This window comes from Drosophila montana, unplaced genomic scaffold (assembly GCF_035044405.1).
Source record: "Drosophila montana isolate Dmon_TW-CO22-7 unplaced genomic scaffold, ASM3504440v1 contig_2556_1, whole genome shotgun sequence".
Taxonomy (NCBI): Eukaryota; Metazoa; Arthropoda; class Insecta; order Diptera; family Drosophilidae; genus Drosophila; species Drosophila montana.
In genome coordinates, this window is record NW_026997420.1 from 16,579 (window position 1) to 37,668 (window position 21,090).

Sequence of the window (21,090 nt, forward strand, 5' to 3'; positions counted from 1 at the left end):
CTCAAATGCATCTCGTTGTAGGACCCCAAAACCGATGGTAGTCTTTCTTGACATATGTTTGCTTATGAAGCCATTTTCTCTTTATAACAGGTTTATCAATTGCTCTTCGTCTATGGCTCTTTTAAAAATGCTTCCGGAATTTTTTAGACCGAATGGTAAGCGACAGACTGACTTTAAGTCTAGGGTTGTGAAAAATTCTGAATTTCCCAGGTTCGTTAAAATCATGGAAATGCATTGGGTAGCGATCGGCAATAGTCATTCAGCTTCCTATTACCAAACGTTTATTTTTATTGCCGTTGGCATCAATCGACAACCCATTTTGGGCTGTTATACGGGAGCCACGGAACTTGGTACCACTATGTCATATATGTTACATCTGTGAAGTCAACACTATCACAGTTATGGTATGGTAACTTTTCCGAAGTATTTTGATATTGTAGAGCGCTGTTGTTTAGATTTTTTTTCACTCCTGCCCGCGTCAGCAGGTCAAAGCCTATGATGGCCCCAAAAGGACTGAGCGTGTTCAGTAAAAAAAAGGAGAGACTTGCCGTAACATTTTCATTAGGCTTTTGGACTTTGGATTTTACTTTGTCGACAGGATTTATGTTTTTAGCTCCTTTGAGGGCTTTACATAGTTCTTTGCAGCCTCTTTGTCTATTAAAATTTTTAATGTTCTCCCAGCCAGCTGTCGTTCAATGACTGGTAGCCGGAAGCGTTCACTAAAAATTTATCGACTCGTTCCCACATGCCAAATCATTACCATCCTCTATGTCGTTAACTGCGGATGTATGTGCTTTTTTTAAAACTCTCTTCTTGAATGTTGAACACTCTCAGACGTGTTTTGTCGTTTTTGAGTCGGCGCATTATTGGCCTGGGGTTTCCCGAACTCTGTGTGCTGCCATAGGGTCTGGGGCTTGACCTTGCTGTTCTCTCTTGTTTTGCTCTTGGTTACCATTGTTATTCTGATGTTCGACAAAATGAGGGTTTCTCTCTTGACCTCGTTCATCCCTGTTGCTTTTTGCCTGCCTAATTTGTGAGCTATGTTTGTTGAACTCTGTTGCCTGAGCTCTTTCTTCGATGGCTCTGGCGTACAAAGTGGAAAACATGCTTCGCTCAATACTCGCTTTTGCTTTTCTAGCTAGTGCTAGTGCGGATGGCAAATCTTTCGGCTATGTCGGAAACACGATTGACTTTAGGGACTTTTTGAGGCCTGAAATGAATGCTTGCAATACATCGGATCTAACGTCTTTGTTGAGTAACTCAGCACTTCCTTGGTCATGAGACATGACGATTTTATTAGTTACGAAAATCAACATTAGTTCGACTCAATCGTACCAATGCATTAGACTTAAGTCGCCCTGCCTGACCATCTCTAGCCCCCGTCGCAGGAGCCGTAGCGATGTTCTATCGGCATACGTACAGTCCAACCTCGCTGTAATGGCGTCGAAGTTGAGTACTGAGTTGTACGACTCTGGCAATGTGATTGCCGCCATGTCACATATTCGTCTTGGGTACCGTCAAAGGTAGGGTAAAATCAATCCCCGTCTTCCGGTTATTAATTAACCTATCTGTCACTTGAGCTAAATATGCAAGTCAAGGTGCGTGCCAAGCGTTTACCCTTTCGGTCCAACGGGCTACTGCAGATAATGAGAGTCAACAGTCCTTCAGCAATCCAAACCCGAAATCATATAAACGAGTACCGCACGTCAGACGCGTGCCAATAATAAAATTATCTTTTCGCCCATGATCTGCTCAATCACACACATTTGTGTCTGTAGAACTCGAAATTCAGAAAACCCAAAAACTTTAAATCTTGTCAAATTTGCAGCCGACAGGCAGGTAAACAACAGGCACACAAACGCATAAATGCTTCTATCCATATACAAAATTCTGCAAGTGTGCGTGCATGGCAAGTCCAAAAAGTTTAACTGTGTACATGCCAACACTTAGGTACCTTTACCAACAATAACGAGCTAAAATGCAAGAATTTTGCATCGGCGTTGCAAACCTTTGGATTATTTCATATTACTCGGGAAGAAACCCGTCCGAAATTTGAGAAAAATTCAATTTGTGTGCATTGTTGCATACAGACACATACATTTAAGCGATACCTAGACATAATGAGAGAGTATTGAAAGTAAGCCAAAGCAGTTTCCTGTAGGGAGAGCGAAATAAACGAGAAAGAAGGGCAATCTTCGGCGCGCCGAAGACCTAATACCTTTGCAGACCTAACCTTTTCATAATGCTCATAGTGCTTTCCCGTATCTAAGAATCACAGGAAAAATAGTTAATGCCGAGTATGGTTAAGACATCTGGAAAAACAAAAAAGTTTTCTGTACAACAACTTAATTTTCTACCGATCGTTTCTTTGACAGCTTTGAAGTCCGATGTAAATAAGATATCTTGAAAAACAAAAATATTTTCCGTAGTACAACTTAATTTTCGACCGATCATTTCTATTGCAGCTATATGATAAATTGGTCCGATATTGATAGGATTTTGCATATATATGAGGAGTATAGTAAAACTAATAAATGCCGAGTTTGGTCAAGATGTCTTGAAAAACAAAGCAAAATTTTCCATACTACAACCCAACATATAAGTATATGGGGAGCATAGTAAAACTAATAAATGCCAAGTTTGGTCAAGATATCTAAATGAAAAAAAGTTTTTCATACGAGAGCCTACTTTTCGACCGGTCGTTCCGATGGCAGCTATATGATATAGTGGTCCGATCCAGCTGGCTCCGACATATGTACTGCGTGCAACAGAAAGAGGCACTTCCGCAAAGTTTCATAAAGATAGCTTTAAAACTGAGAGACTAGTTTGCAGAGAAACAGACAGACGGTGCTAAAACGTTAACGAATTATAAGCTTAACGGATTCTTGCCTTTAGTTTGGTAGTCTCTTAGTCTAATAATTCTTACAGCTAACAAAACTCAACTATAAGACTAATGGCTCCTTGCCCCTTATTTAGCTAAGATCTTATTCTAATAATTAATGCTTATAAACTAACAACACCAACTAAATTATGACGTCAACGGCTCCTTGCCGTGACTTTGGGCTGTAAACATGACGGCTCCTTGCCGTGGATTTAAAACTGTGGGGTGGCCGACTCAAAAAGCCTCCTCACAACGATTCACCATTTGTGCTTCAGGTAATTCCTACCTTATGCGCTTAGGTCCCATTCCTATGGGTTAGGATTGCGCAAGTTCCCATAACAAGCGCAGGGCTTCTATATGCATACTCCGTACCATGCGTGTGGTAGTTTTGTGATTTTGGTGGCACCAACGGTTGAGCTACTCCTTACTGTAGGCCTTCATCGTTCTTAGCGACGGCACACTTTTCTGGTCCGGCACAATCGTTTTCGGAGCCATTGGCGCAGCGTTGTATTTTCCATACAACAAGTCATACAACAATTTTTAATAAACCGACCTTTTATTAATAATCATACTAATAAAAACAAATCATAATAACCTTAACAACTCCTAACAATATTTACAACTAGCTTACTAAACACAACAATATAACTCACGATACTTTTTTTTCAGCATGTCTTCATATACTAAGGGGAGAGAAAATAATTCCTAGCACATGCTTAACAATACTTCTCTGCGTACAATCTGGATAGCTGACAAGCAGTCAAGCGTCCGTCAAAAGTGGATATGTTGTGTAAAAAGTGCGCTAGATCGAATCTGTATCGTCCTGGAATCGAAGCTCTTCTTAATTACGGCCAGCATTTAATTTACGTTACACACAGAAAAAAGACTAACCATAAAGTAACTAATAATTCACTTCGAACGAAACTACCCTAATAGCACATCTCTTATCATATGATTATCCGATATAGTTGCGGATACTACCTGGCCACGATGAACAGATGAATATCATGCAACCTTGTAATACTGTTGCAACAGCCTGTTTTTCTTGCTCCACACACACACTGTGCAATTATGGGCTACCGTTTCGTGCCACATAAGACTTATGGTGAGTACAGCCGAGCGAAACTTGTTTGTGTACCTAAATTGGTTGTATTTCTTTGAATCCTCCATGACTTCAAGAAAGCCGTGTGGGTTTTCATAATGATTTTTTCTCATTGGACCACGCTTCCTGGCTTATAGGTTGTCAAGGATCGGTCGCATGCATAGCCCGCATGAACGGGCTTTCCTTTTAATTTTATATATATTCTTCATTAGTTTTTTTTTACTCACCGCAATTTATTTGTTTTTTCTTTTCGGCGCAATTTTTTTTATAAATTTTCAAATGTTTATTCCCGGTTTAAGTTTTATGTTGGAGCTGCCGAACATTGAGCTAGGGTTCGCTCTGGGCAGGTAACTGCCCATATGAGCAATCAGTTGAATGTCGAGGGAACCACGGCTCGCCTGTATGTACACTGAATGAATCAGGGCCGCTAGCCCTCTTGGAGTTGCCAATCTTGCAATTTGAGCGATCCTACGTTCTTAGTAATAACGTTCTAAAAAATACCTGCGCTGACAAAAATAGTCATGAACCCTTACGCTATCGATTACCCTAAATACCAAATAAATATTTAGGCTGCCGATAATATAAATTCTACAATTCTTACCATTGTTGTTATATATTTTATGTTTAAGCGTTTTACGTCGTTCATTTATTTCGTTTGTATTTGCAGTAGTGTTGTATAAGTGCGTTCGCTACAGATGTTGTGAGAGTAGTTTTTGTACATGTTTTTGGAACATGAGCCAGCCGGCAAGACCCAATAAGAAATAAACAGTTTCGTGACACAATACACATATGTAAAACTAATTGAAAATTATATATGTATATCTCTATATATAAAACTGTTTGTCCTGACTGACTGACAGACTGACTGATTGGTGATCAACGCACAGCCCAAACCGTAAGAGCTAGGAAGCTGAAATTTTCACTGTAGCTACCTTATGTGATGTAGGTGCACGTTAAGACGGGGTTTCGGGAAATTCCACCCGCAAGTGTGGCAAAATTGCGAAAAACGTTTGTATGTAACTTTTTTGTTTACCCTCCGATCGGCCTCAAACTTATTTTCAAAGATCTTTGTTCAATTTCATTTGAGGGGTGTTTCACACTTTTCGAAAAATCCGTTCCTCCTTGGTGGAAATGGAGGTCAAAAATTTGGTGGGTGACGTTTCGCGCTCAAATTCGTTTCCAAAGATCTATAAGAAAAATCATTTGAGACGTTTTTCACACTTTTCGCAGAATCCAAACTTTTTCGGGTGGAATGCGACTCAAAGATTTTTTGTGCGAAGTTTTAAATTGTGTCCGATTTGCTTCAAACTTATTTTCAAAGCTCTACATAAGAATGTAATGAATACGTGCTTCAGCGATTTGGGCAATTCCACACGCAACAGTGGTAAAATGGCGGAAAACGTTTGTATCAAAGTTATTTGTTTACCGTCCGATCAGTTTCAAAATCATTTCAAATTTGTTTGAGAACATTGATTTTATAACATACGTGCCACGGGCAAGGCCGGGTTATACCCGCTAGTCAATTATAAATATATGAATTTTCTGAACAAAGCATCAGAAGTTTTTAAAATATGTATCGCATTGTAATAAAAAGCTTTAATTATGATTGCATGTACTTCTAAGTCCAAAATCAGCTCACGTACGCTGTGTTCGCTTAATTTCTGGATTCTTTTCAAATATTGAGCATTGGTATTTTGCCTTTAACACAAATTTAGAGTTTTTAATATGTCTTGCAGTAACAAAAAATACGGCAAAATGTTACAGAATGTAATCTTGCTGTAAAAATTATTGTTTCTCCATGACAGTCATCAGTGTTCTGTTGCTAAAAAAATCCTGAACAACCTTTTAAAATAAATTTAGTTTAAAACAAGAAACTATTCACATAAATAAAGTTCAAATGCCTTTGGCACCGCTCATATCCAATGACCTTTCTGCAATAGAATTGCACTTAACACAATTTCACTTACTGCAAATGCTTGTTTGTGCATCCAGTAGAAAAGCTGGATTAGCTGACGATGATTTATCTGACAATAGAAAAGGGACAACAGCTAATTGGAAGTGGATGTGGACGCGAAATGTTTTACAAAACACGTTTGATTCCTATCGATATTTTTGATGCAAATGTCATATACGGTGTAATATAGACATCTTATCAAATGAGAATACACTATTTTTCGTATCTTTTCAAAGATTTCGTAATCGATTTTTCTTATCGAAAAACTGATGTCAACAACGTATCCGCAAAGCAAAACAATAACAAAAGACTAAGTACAAACGATATATTTTACCATTAAACCACGTTATTACGATGTCTTGGTTTAATCTCTGGGATGGTCTAAAAACAAAGACCTGTAGATACCTCTTGCAAAGGTATTTAGGTCAGTTTTTTGAAAATAATCTTAACTTGGAACAGTTAAAAGTTGATCTCTATAACGGAAAAGCTGTTGTGGAAAATATTTCATTAAAAGTTAAGGTAAGTAGTATATAGAACTACCTACATCAGAGGAGTTTGAACATTGATTTTAATGAATGTATACATTTACAAGAAAACAAAGTAAACACGATGTGAATCTATGTAAGTGCGTTTATTAAAATAAACGCATTATCATTCTTGACACTTCTGTGTTTGTGTATAAAAATGTCGAATTGGGAAACCTATGTTTGGATATTAAATATGCTCTCAGCTCTCTAGCATCTGGTTTTGCTAGAAGAAGGTACAGGGTATCCCCTAGTCGGGCAGTCCTATATTGACACAGAATCGGAAAATAAATTATTTAAGCTAAAGGCTAACAAGCGATTGCGTGGTGTGATCTGTTTCTGGTCAGTGTTTATGTGTATGGATGTGTATATGAGTATGCAAATATTAATAAATACAATTACGTATGCATTTCCAAGTTTCCTCAACTAAATGCGCATTTATTCCAAACATCAGTTGACAATATGGCACGCGCAGATTAGGTTGGTTTCAAATCGATTGCCTGGGCGGCGTAGCTGTTTGTGTTTTTTGTAGAGGAAGGATCTTCCTGACTAGAGCACGGTTTTACGTTAACATTGCAATAGCACAACTCCTAATATTTTTAAATACCAAGCTTACAGCTTAGCAGGGAATTGAATTAGATGGATATACTCACTTAGTTCTCAATTAATTGTTCTAATGTTGATAAAACTATTACCTTAGGAATCGAAAGAATTTTTACTTCATGCCAGGTAGTTGGTAAAGATAATCTAGCTAAGGCGCTATTGAACACATAGATGTCACTGTTCTTCTTAGACCAAATAATATGTGCGCTTTTCAAAATTTCTGACGGACATGGATTTGCAAATTATACAGGAAACATAAATTAGCACGTAATAATTCAACTTCGTCATCAAGAAGTGGCGTTTGATATATCACTATATAATCAGAGTAATACGAATTTAAGCCAACATAAAACGCCGCATATATTATTTATTATGTAGGGTAATGTTATGAATTTTCTAAGGGCACTAATCTGGTTATAGTTCCGAATCTTACTTAAAACATTGACAAGGAATATATCTAAAAGTGTATAAGCTGTTATTAAGTTGCAGTGCCGACAAAAAAATTAAATATCTAAAGTAAATATACAAAATATTGTTCATAGGAAAGATTTAAAAGCTTAATTTATTTGAAAAGACGACAGAAATAGCAGTACTATTGGAAAAAAGTGTCAATCAATTGAGTTTGACAACTATGTAGTTAATTAAATAATTTGATTCGTGTGCTGCTCGTGCGTGCACCCTGATCCTATTGCATGTGAATTTAAAGGGTACAATAGAATTAAAAACAACCTAGTCGAAAAGAAGAATATATGTTGCTAACAATCAACTTATTAAGGAAGACAACACTGAAGATTGTCCTAGGGTTGTTTAACGACCGAGTAAAATGACATCCGAAGATTTAGATCAGAAATTGCTTGTGAACAGGTTCTATTCGATCTTGGTTATTATACCATTGAAAATGTGTAAAAAGGCCAAATTGGTTTTGCCAAAGTAAGCTTCTCCGATAGCATGAAGAATATATAATTTTGATCAGTGTCAACAGCCAAGTTGTGCGAATGACAAACACTTCGCTCCCAGAAACTGTTAGAGCTAGAGAATTGATTTTGAACGTAATAGCCTTATTCCACTGTCCACATTTCTTACAAATTATTAAAAATTTAACATTTTCGAAAAATGTGTAAAATGCGGCCCTTACGTTTTCCCATAAGAAAAATTATTTTATTTGATGATTTATCGAGTTTTCTATCAATGTTGTGAAAAATATGAAAGGATCATTACTATTAACTGCTGATATAGCAACGAAGGCAAGCGGTAACTTTAAATTATAATTTTAAATTTTAATAATCCAACAGTTTTTAACATTTAAAGATGGCCAAATCCCGCTAAGAGTCCATTAAATGGAGCCCCTAATTCGAGGTAGTGTTTTTTGAGTTTTGAAAGGAAAACTTTGCGACGCTTAGGTAAATCGAAGCAACTCGATCAGTTGTTTATTTAAAGAAGCGGTATTTTTCCCACTCACATGTTGCCAAAAACCGACACTTGCCAATAGAACACCAATATCTGAAATTTGAAAATGTAACATTTTTTAAGCATAGTGGAAAAAGGCTATAAGTCGTCCTAAACAGTGACATTTTTAAAAAATGTGTAAAATGGGTTTTCCTATGGGAAAACGTACAGGCCGCATTTTACACATTTTGCAAAAATGTGACATTCTCAGAAATGTGTAAGAAATGTGTTCAGTGGACAGAAGCTATTAAACGAATACTATAATATCGATATGGATAATCTTTTTGGGCTTAGCAGATATACAGATATGTAAATGTAATCTGAAAAAATAATCATAAACACATACGTATACTTTTTTTAATGACAACTATCTACAATCAGAAATTCAAACCGGAAGTAAGTAAGTCATTACTTGAGCATGTATGTTTGGCTTTGTGTTTTCCTTTCTAAGCATTATCTCTATTAACTCTATGATTGTTAAATTGCAATTTGATTGGTAAGTACGCTGTAATTTTTTACCGAAATGTACCGATACGTACTGGTATACCAATATTAAATTCCAGATACTAATAATCAACCGAAAACAGGTATTCATAGAACCAAAATAGAACCTTTTACCGAAACATAAGTTTTGGTACGAACCGGAATTCATTTCTTTCATTTCTCCTTTATTAATTTTGATCAATAATTCTTTATCACCTTGCTATCCGGAGTTCGTCTTTTGGTCTAATGGTTTTTTTGCAAATATATATAAATGTGAGTAGGAAGCATCTCAAACCCCATAAAGTATATACATATATGTTCTTTGTCAGCATTAATATTCGAGTCGATCTAAAGCTATAAGAGCTTAAGACGCCTAGTACACACGCAATACGAGTTTGTCAAATCTTCAATAACTTCCCACGTTTTCAGGCAATCGATAAAAATAAAAATCCTATTTTTGGAGCATATCTCTTAGGCTTTTGAGAGAGTCTTTTACATGTAGCTTTTGGTATTGTATACTCAGGTAAAGTATAGTTAATATTTTAGAACATATATATAAAAATTTAATGAAGTTAACGGTTATAGTATATTTTATTTTTGATGTCTTCGTCGGCGCAAAAGTAATAAAAAATAGTGTTTTATACCCTGAACCCATTGAAAATATTTGGGTAGGGTAAAATGTATGTAACAGGCAGAAGGAAGCATCGTCGACCCTATAAAGTATACACATCCTTAATCAGCATCAATAGCCGAGTCGATCTATGTCCGTAGGTCCGTATGTATGAATGCAAAGATCTCAGAATCGAATTGATCGATATTGAAATCGAGTTTTTTGAGTAAATCTCTTGATTTATAAGAGCCACCATGTAGCTTTTTGAATAGTATATATATAGAGTATCTTTCATTTTATATCTATAGCCAGTTTTATTTATTTTTTTTGTTCTTTTTTTACTGAAATGGATTCGAGCTCGTGAAACGAGCTGCATTTGGTGTTGGTAGGAGCGGGCTCTGGGTATTCCCGAGTCGGAAACTCCAGACTACAGCCTCTTACTTGTTTTTTCTGCAGTCAAAGCCAGTGTAGTTCATAATACAAGGTACTAACATGCTTTGATGTAAATGATGTCCGTAAATAATAATAAAAGCAAGTCTTTTGGCCAAGCCGGTGTATGGGAACGCTGAACGATAATTGCTGGACACTCGCAGCTGTGTTATTGTATCCTTCTGCATACTCGTAGGGCTGTTGACTTATAGCCCCCGTACAAAAACTTAAATTTGGTCTAATTTTTTCTTTGGCAGTCCGATTTTGATCCGATTTTTAATATATTTTAGAAGCATAGTAATACTGATAAACGCTAAGATCCAGATATCTTTAAAACCAAAAAGTTTCTTACAAGAACCTACTCTCGGCAGTTCGTTGCTATGGCAGCTATATGATATAGTGATCCGATCCGGCCGGTTCCAACGTATAGTTTCAAACCTGATAGGCTACTTCGCCGAGAGACGGACAAGGCTATATCAACTATTTATGCTGATTTAGAAAAACAAATTTTTGAGTTGGAGATGTCTTGTTCTATGCGTTACACATTTCCTGACAAAATTATAATATCCTACATAAGGGTTTTCCTACAGAACACAACTAACAAATGATCAAATCTTCAAATTCGCTGAACACTGAAGCCGCTGATCCTCTTTGGGCATCGCAGAGGTCCAAGTACTTCAGCGATGGAACAAACTAACTAAACACACGAAATCATGCGAGGTAGTTAGTGAAAAACATAAATAAAAGTATCTGGTCATAATATTAACAGACCTACCGAGTCTGACTGTGTCCGCGACTTCACGGAATATTACGACAGCGACAATAGTGTTTTACTATCTCTAGTCAAAAGTGTTGGCAACTTACAGGTAATAGACACTCAGGTTCAGTTACTTAAAGTCAAATCGCATGTAGATTCAGATATGGACGCATCCGAATTTTTTTCTATCGTAAAGGCCCTAAAATTGAGTGCTATAGCTGTTCCACCCTAAATTTATAATTTTAAGGATGAATCCTGAAGAAATGAGTTAGGGAAAAAAATTGACGAAGTAACGGGTCATCTCAAACGCACGTTGTGATTTCAGAAGTTGAGGTGTATCAGGATGTGAAAATTATAGAATGCGTCGTTTGCGACGAGAACTTTGATGCCTTAAAATGATTGTCCGAATTCTTCGGCACACAAGAAACGTAAATTGGACGTCGCCAAGCATGAAAAGCATGAAATTAGAGGACCATCCGACGTGCTGATCGAATCTTAAGAACGGCTCTGAAATATAAATTATAAATTAACTGTCAACCTATTAGATATCGATATCACATGTAAAACCAAGTTCAGGTCATAAAGCGAGAAAACTCTTACAGTATATGCCGAGCTCTAACGACAAGATTATGGCTTAGGGATAATATGAGAACTTCAGAGGGTGTTTATTTTCAGTCTAAAACGAAACAGTGTCCTTTGCAGACCATCCAAATGAATTCCCTACAGTTAGATAATAAGTCTAACAATGCTGATCAGTGGTGTCAAAATACAGCAAACAAAATAATGAGCAGGAAAACAGTGACCAAGCTGGTCAAGATATAAGCCTGTTTTAAAGTAGAATAGACTGATCAGCCCATACAGTAATAATTAGAGGCAACAACATACAAGAAACGGTTGTCATAAGGGTGATCAACAAGTAATAGCTCCGATATACGGCCCCCTTGTAAACACGTCACATACGGACCACAATCATTTTTCCCGTCATTGATAACTTAAAACAAATACTTATAAGTTGCAGAGCACAAAGAAAAGACAAAAGCTCATCAGAGACTGTTACCCAATTGCTGGTCAAACATTAGAGCAGGAACATTACTCGTACCAGGTTGCACTCCGGCGTACAACCTTTTACGTAATCGTGATCCAATTCAATACTAACTTTCTGCTGGAAAAGTTTTTTTATTGCGAACACTTCCTTGTTATTTCACGTCGGCTTCAACGGGAAAAAGACCAAGCTTAAATCCTTTGCAACCCACCCTGACCACCAAGTATTCTCTTTCTTATCTAAGCTGGTACGAAAGTAAAGGAATCTTTGCCTAGAAAACAAACCCTGAATGCCCCTTTATGACCAGGCATTTGAAAACTGCCAGGCGGCGTGAAATTAAGAAATAACAGAAGAAAAGCCCGCTGAATTTGACATCTTTGCGATCCCCAGCCGATTGTCAACTACGCCGTCAGCATACATATCTGTTAACAGATTTGAAGTGTTTTTTTTTTTTTTTCAAAATCTTACCTCAGCTGATGTGGACGGAGCCGAATCCAACTCAGAATCATCAGCAGATTTAACTATCTTGTGGTGCTCATTTGTAAGCTTTGGAAATGTTGTAGCGCTGAGGTTGCGCTTTTTATCACTGGATTCGGCTATAACTGCTGTTTCAACAGTTTTTGAAAGTAGCAGATTTGATTATTTAATTAATTTTTTTATGAAGGATATTCAGAAACCACAATTTCATCTGGACCTTAATTAGTTATTACTTACCTCCAACGCACGCGTAATTTGTACTGAGAGTCGCTCTGATAGCCGAGGTGTTCTAAGCCAGTTCCGCTCACACTGCACTCATACCCCAGCGGTCTGCAAGCGGAAAAAAAACCGAGCGACGTGCGCAGTCGTGTAACGCCGAGTCGCGAAATACAAAAATTTATAATAATCGGCCTACACGGCGAAAGGGTCATTAGGTAAGGTCATTGATGAAAAGAGCAGCAGATGACTGGGGTTAGGGAACCCTAGAAGCACCAAACAGCATATAGATGTGACATGCAGAACAACCAAAGTAGGCACAAAAACCTCGCTGACATCTGGTCCAAAAAAGAGTACATATAATGTCTTTTTATTCGCTTACAATACAGGAAACTGCTTTGGCTTACTCTCTTCCATATGATTTGTGCGATAGATCGGCATCGCTTTTTTTTTTTTTTTTATCTCACTCCTACTTACTCTCAGTGCTCTCAATGCTCTCTTTATGTTTAGGGATCGTTTAAATGTGTGTGTGTGTGTATATGACCGCACAAGCAAAAATGCGCAGAAATTCAATTCTTCTCAAATGTCTGAGGCATTTCTTTCCGTTTGAAGGTACGAGTAATATTAAATAATGAAAGGGTTTGCCACGTCGATGCGAAATTCTTGCATTTTAGCTCGTTATTGTTGAAAAGGGTACCTAAGCGTTATCATGTGTGCATTTAATAGTTTTTGGACTTGCTATTCACGCATACTTGCATATTTTGTATATGAATAGAAGCATTTATGCACTTGTGTGCCTGTTAGTGCCTGCATGCCTGTCCGATGCAAATGTGACAAGATCTACACACAAATGGCAAATGACAAATGGCACGCGTCTGAAGCGTGCCATTTTATTTTATGATTTTGGGTTGGGAGATGGGGTCTAACTCGAACGACTTGAAGGCCTTTAGCCTCGCAATTTACTAATTAACGCCACGGTCTCAAAACAACAAAAAAAAAGGACTTCCGAAGGACTGAATTTACATCAGCTCAGCCCACCGAAATAACGATGCTCGGCATATGTTATTTAACAAAATTTGGTTACTCTGATTCTACTCGATTGGCAGTTATTTTAAATTTGTTTACAGTTCAAGTAAACCACACAGTTGCAATTTTTCGCTATCATTTTTATAAAATTTAGACGGTTTATATTTATAATATTGCAAGTGTAAGATGGACAATTATTTGAAAAAAGTATGATTGAATGCCATTTCCACATAAGAATTTTTAAAGTTAAATATGTAATATCAAAATTTTAAATCATAATTTTATTGAACTGCAAATAATACGTACGTCAAAAAAAATTGTGAGCTTCTAATTGGTTTCTGTTGTACTGGTGCGGAATATCCAAAATCTATATGGTTTATCTAGTAACAGGCACTTGTTGAAAATGATTCCTTCGCGAAAACGATTTGAACCGAATTCGGTATCACTTGTTACTTGTTGAAGATTTACTCAGATTTCACCTCTTTACTCCAAGTACAGAATCTGTTAAGCCTATCTGAAGCTACAAACTTATGCTGCTCTACTCCTACAAAAAAAAACAAACAACGATAGCAAAGCGACATTTTCAAAGCTACTGGTGCGGAATATCCAAAATCTATATGGTTTATCTAGTAACAGGCACTTGTTGAAAATGATTCCTTCGCGAAAACGATTTGAACCGAATTCGGTATCACTTGTTACTTGTTGAAGATTTACTCAGATTTCACCTCTTTACTCCAAGTACAGAATCTGTTAAGCCTATCTGAAGCTACAAACTTATGCTGCTCTACTCCTACAAAAAAAAACAAACAACGATAGCAAAGCGACATTTTCAAAGCTATCCAGCGAAAATGTCTGCCTACTTTTGTTTGCTCACGCGAATATGATTTTAATTATTATCTTGGAGACTTTTCCCTAATTTTCTCCCACCTTAGCAGCAGATGTCCTCTAGATCCACCAATATTGTGTATGCAATGTACTGCATCCCACCTCCCGCCCAACCGACCGAGGGGCGCAGTAGTGTAACGTACGACACGAGTTGCATAGTAAAAAATTAAAAAAACGAACACAAACTACGAGTATATGCACAAATACAATTACAAAAAATAAAAATAAGACTATCTACTAGCTAAATAGTTTAGAATAGAAGACTCCGAGCAGAACACTCTGTAATGCTTGTTATAGTCATCACAGAGAACCCTGAACGGTTCATGCAAGGATTAATTAGTTGAGCAAAATGAATGCGATAAGGATGTAAAATTACGTGTTAGTCTAGTAGGGACGGAGAAATTTAATTGGCTAGTCAACACAGAAGTCAATTTCACTAGTAATTAATTTATGGATAAATATTACACCCAGCATGGTTCTACGATTAGTTAAGGAAGGAATGTTAATCATCAGAAGTCTGCTGGAGTATGACAGTAACCGCACACGAGGATTCCAATTAAAACCACGAAGGGCAAACAACAAGAATTGTTTCTGAACGGATTCAATTCTGTCTTGATGGATAGAGTACTGTGGTGACCAGATACATGAGGATATACTCAAGTATAGGTCGAACCAAAGATATATAAAGGGTTTTTTTCGTGTAGGGATCATCAAAATCCTTCGACCATCGCTTGATGAAACCCAAAACAATTCTGGCCTTATTGACCACGGTCTTAGCATGAGAGTCGAATTTAAGTTTATGATCAAGGATGACACCTAGATCATTAACTTGATTAGAAGTATTGTTAACACACTCAAGCGGTAAGCTATCAAGGATGTAAGAAACCAATTAAGTTTAAGAGGTTGGCTAAACACCAAGCCTGAAACGCATCAATGCCAGCTTGTAAGCGATAACATGATGCCATATCATTATATGCAAGGCATAACTTCACATCATCAGCATACATTAGTACTCGAGAGTGAGACAGTATCGAGGGAAGGTCATTAATGAAAAGAGTAAAGAGTAGCGGGCCAAGATGACTACCTTGAGGAACACCGGAAGTCACTAGAATTCGTGTAGAAAACGAATTTCTACGAAGAACCTTTTGGGTAATGTTACGCAAATACTCTGAAATCCAGTTTAAGAGATTGACTGGGAAGCCGAGAAGGCATAATTTATGAAGCAGCAAGGAGTGGTTGACAGAGTCGAAAGCCTTATTGAAATCAGTGTAGATGACGTCAGTCTGCATCCTTTTCTTAAACCCATCAATTACAAGCGAAGTAAACTCAAGAAGGTTAGTGGTTGTAGATCTGCGCTTCACGAACCCATGCTGGGAAGGTGAAATGATAGAACTATATAAATGTTGCAGTTGAGATTTTATTATTCACTCGAAAGCTTTAGGTATAGAGGATAATTTGGAAATACCTCTATAGTTTTCGACATCTGACTTACGTCCTATTTTGTGGAGAGGGATAATGTATGATTCCTTCCAAATGGTTCGAAAAAATGAAGTGTTTACGGACAATTCAAAAAGTTTTGACACAGGTTTACATAATGCTGCAGCACAGTACCTGAGCACACAAGCGGGAACACCATCAGGGCCCGGTGAGTAAACCGGCTTGATAGTGTTAAGGTCGCTGAGAATAAAACTTTCCGTAATAATGGGATTTAAGATGCAGTTTGACCTCTGTAACTGATAAGGATAAGGCTGATTTTTATTATACCTAGAGGAGGAGTAGATAGTTTGAAAAAAGTTTGCGAACAGATCGGCTATGCCTGGATCAGTATTCGCGCTCTCATCTGCAAACTTAATCGAAGAAGGCTTTATATCGATCAAGATCGATTGATCAAGAGGAACGCAGACATCGAAAAACGAATACAAGGTATCATAAAAAAGTTTAATGGCAACATCAATGTATGCACAATTGTACATTTGGGACCAGTCGGCTTGCAGAATAAAATCTTTCAGTTTATGAAAATCAGCCTTTCGAAAACAACGGCCACATTTAGCTTATTCCGATTCCTTTATAGGGACAATTAGATCACGATTAACCTGCCGTAAGGACATTTCATGTAGACCATCAATAAATTCGTTTGACGAGGACGGCAACAGAAAGTTTGAGTCTGATGGCGATGACCAATCGACATCTGGGAGATTAAAGTCCCCAAGAACTACTTAAGGGTATCTATCAGAAAGTAGGGAGGAGATAGATTTAATAGCATTAAGATGGGTTTGATAGGTAGACAAGTTAGATAGAGGAGGTAAATATGAACATGAAATAAAGATAGAAAAAGTACCAAATAGAAAGAGCGAAAGAGCAGGCTTGACAGCTATAAGTACTCCTCCTCCGATACGGGAAGCTCGATCACATCTGTAAGTGGTGACTCCAAATTAAAAATTGAAGAGTCTGAGATGTCCGGCTTCAGCCAGGTCTCAGTGAACGCGATAATTTGAAAATTAAAAGCAAGAGAGTCTAAATACAGGTTAGCGAGTTTAGATTTAAGACCTCTAACATTCTGGTAGGCAAGCTCGAAAAAAGAATTCAGTTTTTTGACGCAGCAACTAAAGTTGATGCGCCACTAGAAACATATGGTAATAAAATCGGAGTCCCATTTTTCTCTTGGCCTTATATTCTTTGACTATTAAGTGTTCCGGCCAAAACTCTTTACAACAAATGTTAGTAAATATATCTGGCGGAACACTTATTTTAAAGGATGCAATATCCCTTTCATAGGCGAACTTAAATTTCTCCACCGTTATACCAAAGACAACATAAACACTAAGATGACAATAACAACAAAATGCTAGTATGCGCCTTGCTTTTTTGAAATTTGAGAACGAAAACAAAATCTGTATCATTGCGCTCTCACAGCCGGCTCTATTAGAGCCGAATTATATATAATATATAATTTCTTTAAATTAAATGATTAATTATTTATTATTTTTATTTTATTAAAAAATAAAAGAGTGCCAAAACACACAAATAGGGTAAATTAAATACGTAGGTAGCTAGTTCGACCGGCGGAGTAAAAAATAATTTAAACAAAAAAAAAATTGATAAAATGAATATTTGGAAACACAAAATATTCGCTCAAATTTCCTTTCTTTTTTTTTCTTAAAAATAATAATAATTTAATTTATAAGTTAATTTAAAGAAATTATATTAATATTTGCATCGACTTTAAAAACCTCAGTACACAACGCATGCTGTTCATTCATACAATGAATACAAATTTGGAATAGGTCGTGCATGATCAGCGCTAGAAAACAAAATTTATTTCTTCACCAGCCAAAGCCAAGGCAGTGAATAAGAACACATATACATATACATATTTTGATATAGTTATGCATGCATAATTCACAAATACAAACATAGGTGCATGCTCGCCATTGGCTGAACAAGAACTTCTCTCGAGCATACACTGTTCAAAAACAAAAATGAAATAAATCTATGTGTCATAATTTCTTAACATAGTTATTGCACAATTTGCGCCTTGTAAAAAATTATTTATATTCTTAAATTCTTAGTGTTTATATTGTCTTTGGTTATACCCTTGTGTTGTACTGAATTCTATTTAACAGTACTAAGTTTAATAAATTCATTTGATAATTTTTATTAACTTTATGTGTTTAAATTACATTTAATTTACAATAATTTCAATACAGTTTATTGTATACATAAGAAAAACAAATCAAGACATCTAATCATAGATGGCGCAGTTAACATGATATTCATAGAAATTGTCAAAAAATGACTGCCGATAGATGGCGCTTAAGTGCAAAAGGCTGTTAAGTTAGATGCACTTAAAAAAGCGAAAAGATATTTCAGGCAGCTATCTTACCGATACAGCTAAGTATCGAGGCAGCTTAGCAAATTATACTGTATATTCATTCATTTGAGCGAAGGTCCCTAGTGTCCCTGCAGTAATAGGTTGTTTCCGAGAATTGATAACTTGTCGGAATATCGGAATCCTGGTTTTGAGCAAGCCACTAAGGTTTTAAGAGGTAGAATACTAAATTTTACATTTCTAGAATAGTATATACAGATCAAATGTCTTTATTTTTATAGCTATCGCCACCTCCCGCAGCAAGCAATTGTCTATTGCAAAATAAGATCTACTGCCGAAAATGTCGTCAAGATCGGTTAAGAAAAAAAAAAGTTTTTAAAGAAAACGTGTGCTGATGTGTATTTACAAGCGGCATCTAGAATATAAGAATTTCTGTATACATGTAAATTTATTGAATTATTGATTGTATTGTGCTGTGCTGTGTTTGTGTGCCCATATTTTAATTCGATTGTTGATTTTTTAAATTTAAAATGAGTAGGTATGGCCGTCGAGTAATGGCAGTAGCAACTAGTTCGGTCGGTACTATAATTTTTTTTTTACTGCTAAAGCAAACGAGCTCGTAGCGCAAGTTGCATTTGGTGCTGGTAGAAGAGGGTTCAGGGTATCTCCTAGTCAGGAACTGCCGACTAAAGCCTCTTGTTTAATCCATATATAATAATCCCTACATTACAATATATGCTCATTGTATTCGGCGTATACTATTCAAGTATATTGTGCTAACAGAAATCAGTCGACAACAGAAGAGACAATCCTTGCTTCTGCTTTGCATAACTTGGCATCTGGAAACATGACATCCGATGATAAAAATGACCACATACTTTTTATCTAGTTTTGAACCCATTGAAAATGGGTAAAAAGGGTATAATGTATTTGTGCAAATATATGTAACAGGCAAAAGGAAGCATCTCCGAACCCATAAAGCATATAAGACACAAATGTGGGAACAGGCAACGAAAACAGGTGAACCGCACTTGCCGCTCGTTTGCACTGTGATATGGAAAAAATGCAAGTGATCTTTTAATGTATTTTTCGACATTGTAAACATTTTGGGTTAAAGGGTGTTATGGCAGGCAATAAACGATCAGAATGTCCAGCATGCGTATGCATCCATTTGTCCATTTGTTCCCACATTTGTGCCTTACGCGGCCGCAGGCCCACCGTCGCCCAAATTTACGCACCCATTGATGAAAATATCTCTGTCTCACGACAAACCCTTGATCGGCTCATTCGCACACATTTTTGTGTGTGTGTGTGTGTCTGTGTGTAAAGCTCGAAATTCAGAAATGCCAAAAACTTCAAATTTGGCCAAATTTGCGTCGGGTAGAGGCAGGCAGGCAACCAACACGCACACAAACGCATAAATGCTTCCATCCATATAGAAAAGTGTGTAAGTGTGTGTGCTTGGCAAGCCCAAAAAGTTATTATGCACACATGCCAGCGTTCAGGTACCCTTACCCTTACAACAATCATGGAAAATAGGAGATTTGCACATGAACAGGCTAAACACTTTAATACTGTCACCCAACTGCTTAAACAAGTAGCAAGTCGAAAAAATTGAATATTTTCAATTTTTTGTCTTTTCTTAAATTATTCGACAAGCCGACGAAGAATTACCCTTGCAGAAATACGACATAGTTTTTTTTTTAATTTTAAGCAAAATTGGTCCCCACAGTAAACAAAAAATTAAAATATAATATATAAATATATATATTATTTAGGTCATTTAAGTTTTTAATAAATATAAATATATCAGCGACAAACGACAAAATATATCGGCGACAAACGCCGCGATCTACTTGTGCGCACATCCATACAAACATTTGTATGCTTGTAGATCTCGGGGTTTTTGAGAAGCTATGCAGGGAGAAGGAGATGCACACAAGTGCGCAAAGCATTAAGTGTGAGCGAGGCACACTCTGCAAACGCATATACACATATGTATGTATTTGGGCTGAAAAGATTTAATACTAACATACATATATTACGAAACAGCATCAGGCGCAGCAACGTTGTGTGCTGAGCGAGATGCGGCTTCATACTGAACGTATGGCTTTCGAGGCTGGCGTTAGGCTGCCAATCTCAGCAGTCTTACTGTGTTTGGGCACACTAAAATGGTCGCGGACACCCATGCGGTTCAGTCGTTGACGATTTATCGGTATCCGATTATTCCGCTGTTTGACAAGTCTATGCATTGTATGGTTAGTGGTAATACCTAATGCACTCCGACCTGAGTTCATTATTTACATTAAAAGTGAACTTTTAAAAAATGATTTGTTTTGCTTTACCGGTAAACAAAATAGTTGTGCTGTAGTTTTTGAGAACGCCATATTTTTTATAGTCTTAAGGTTTTTTCGATATTTAGAAAGGACGTCATATCCGCTGGGTTTCCGCAAAACAGAGTTTGAGACCAGAATCAGCAATTTTTTTATGAAATAGTTGTGTTATTTAATTACATTTTTATTTTAAACAATTGGGAAGATAGGTTACAAAATCTATGTGATACTTTTATTCTTAATTTGATTTCCATACATAGGTACATTAATTTTAACAAGTAACAGGTTCTAGTCGGGAGCTCCCGATTAGAGGATATCTTGAACCCTCTTCTTCCAACACCAAATGCAGCTCGCGCTACGCGCTCGTTTGCTTTAGTAGTAATAAAGATAAATTTAAAAAAAGTTCCCTTGGCAGGGATCGAACTCGTAACTGACAGCATTACTTGCTGCCGACTCTACTCAACAGCCACACCAGCCAAAAAAAAAAAACATT

General features: G+C 36.9%; 1 protein-coding gene across 1 annotated transcript in view; it reads left to right on the forward strand.

Moving 5' to 3' along the window:
* Positions 1-6,234: 6,234 nt before the first annotated feature.
* Positions 6,235-21,090, forward strand: part of Atg2 (Autophagy-related 2) — a gene marked incomplete at its 3' end in the record, with an annotated part of 359,806 nt that continues 344,950 nt past the window's right edge. The window contains exon 1 of the mRNA XM_064682913.1: positions 6,235-6,456. Within this exon, the coding sequence (XP_064538983.1) occupies positions 6,292-6,456 (165 nt within the window). The remainder of the gene's footprint in view (positions 6,457-21,090) is intronic.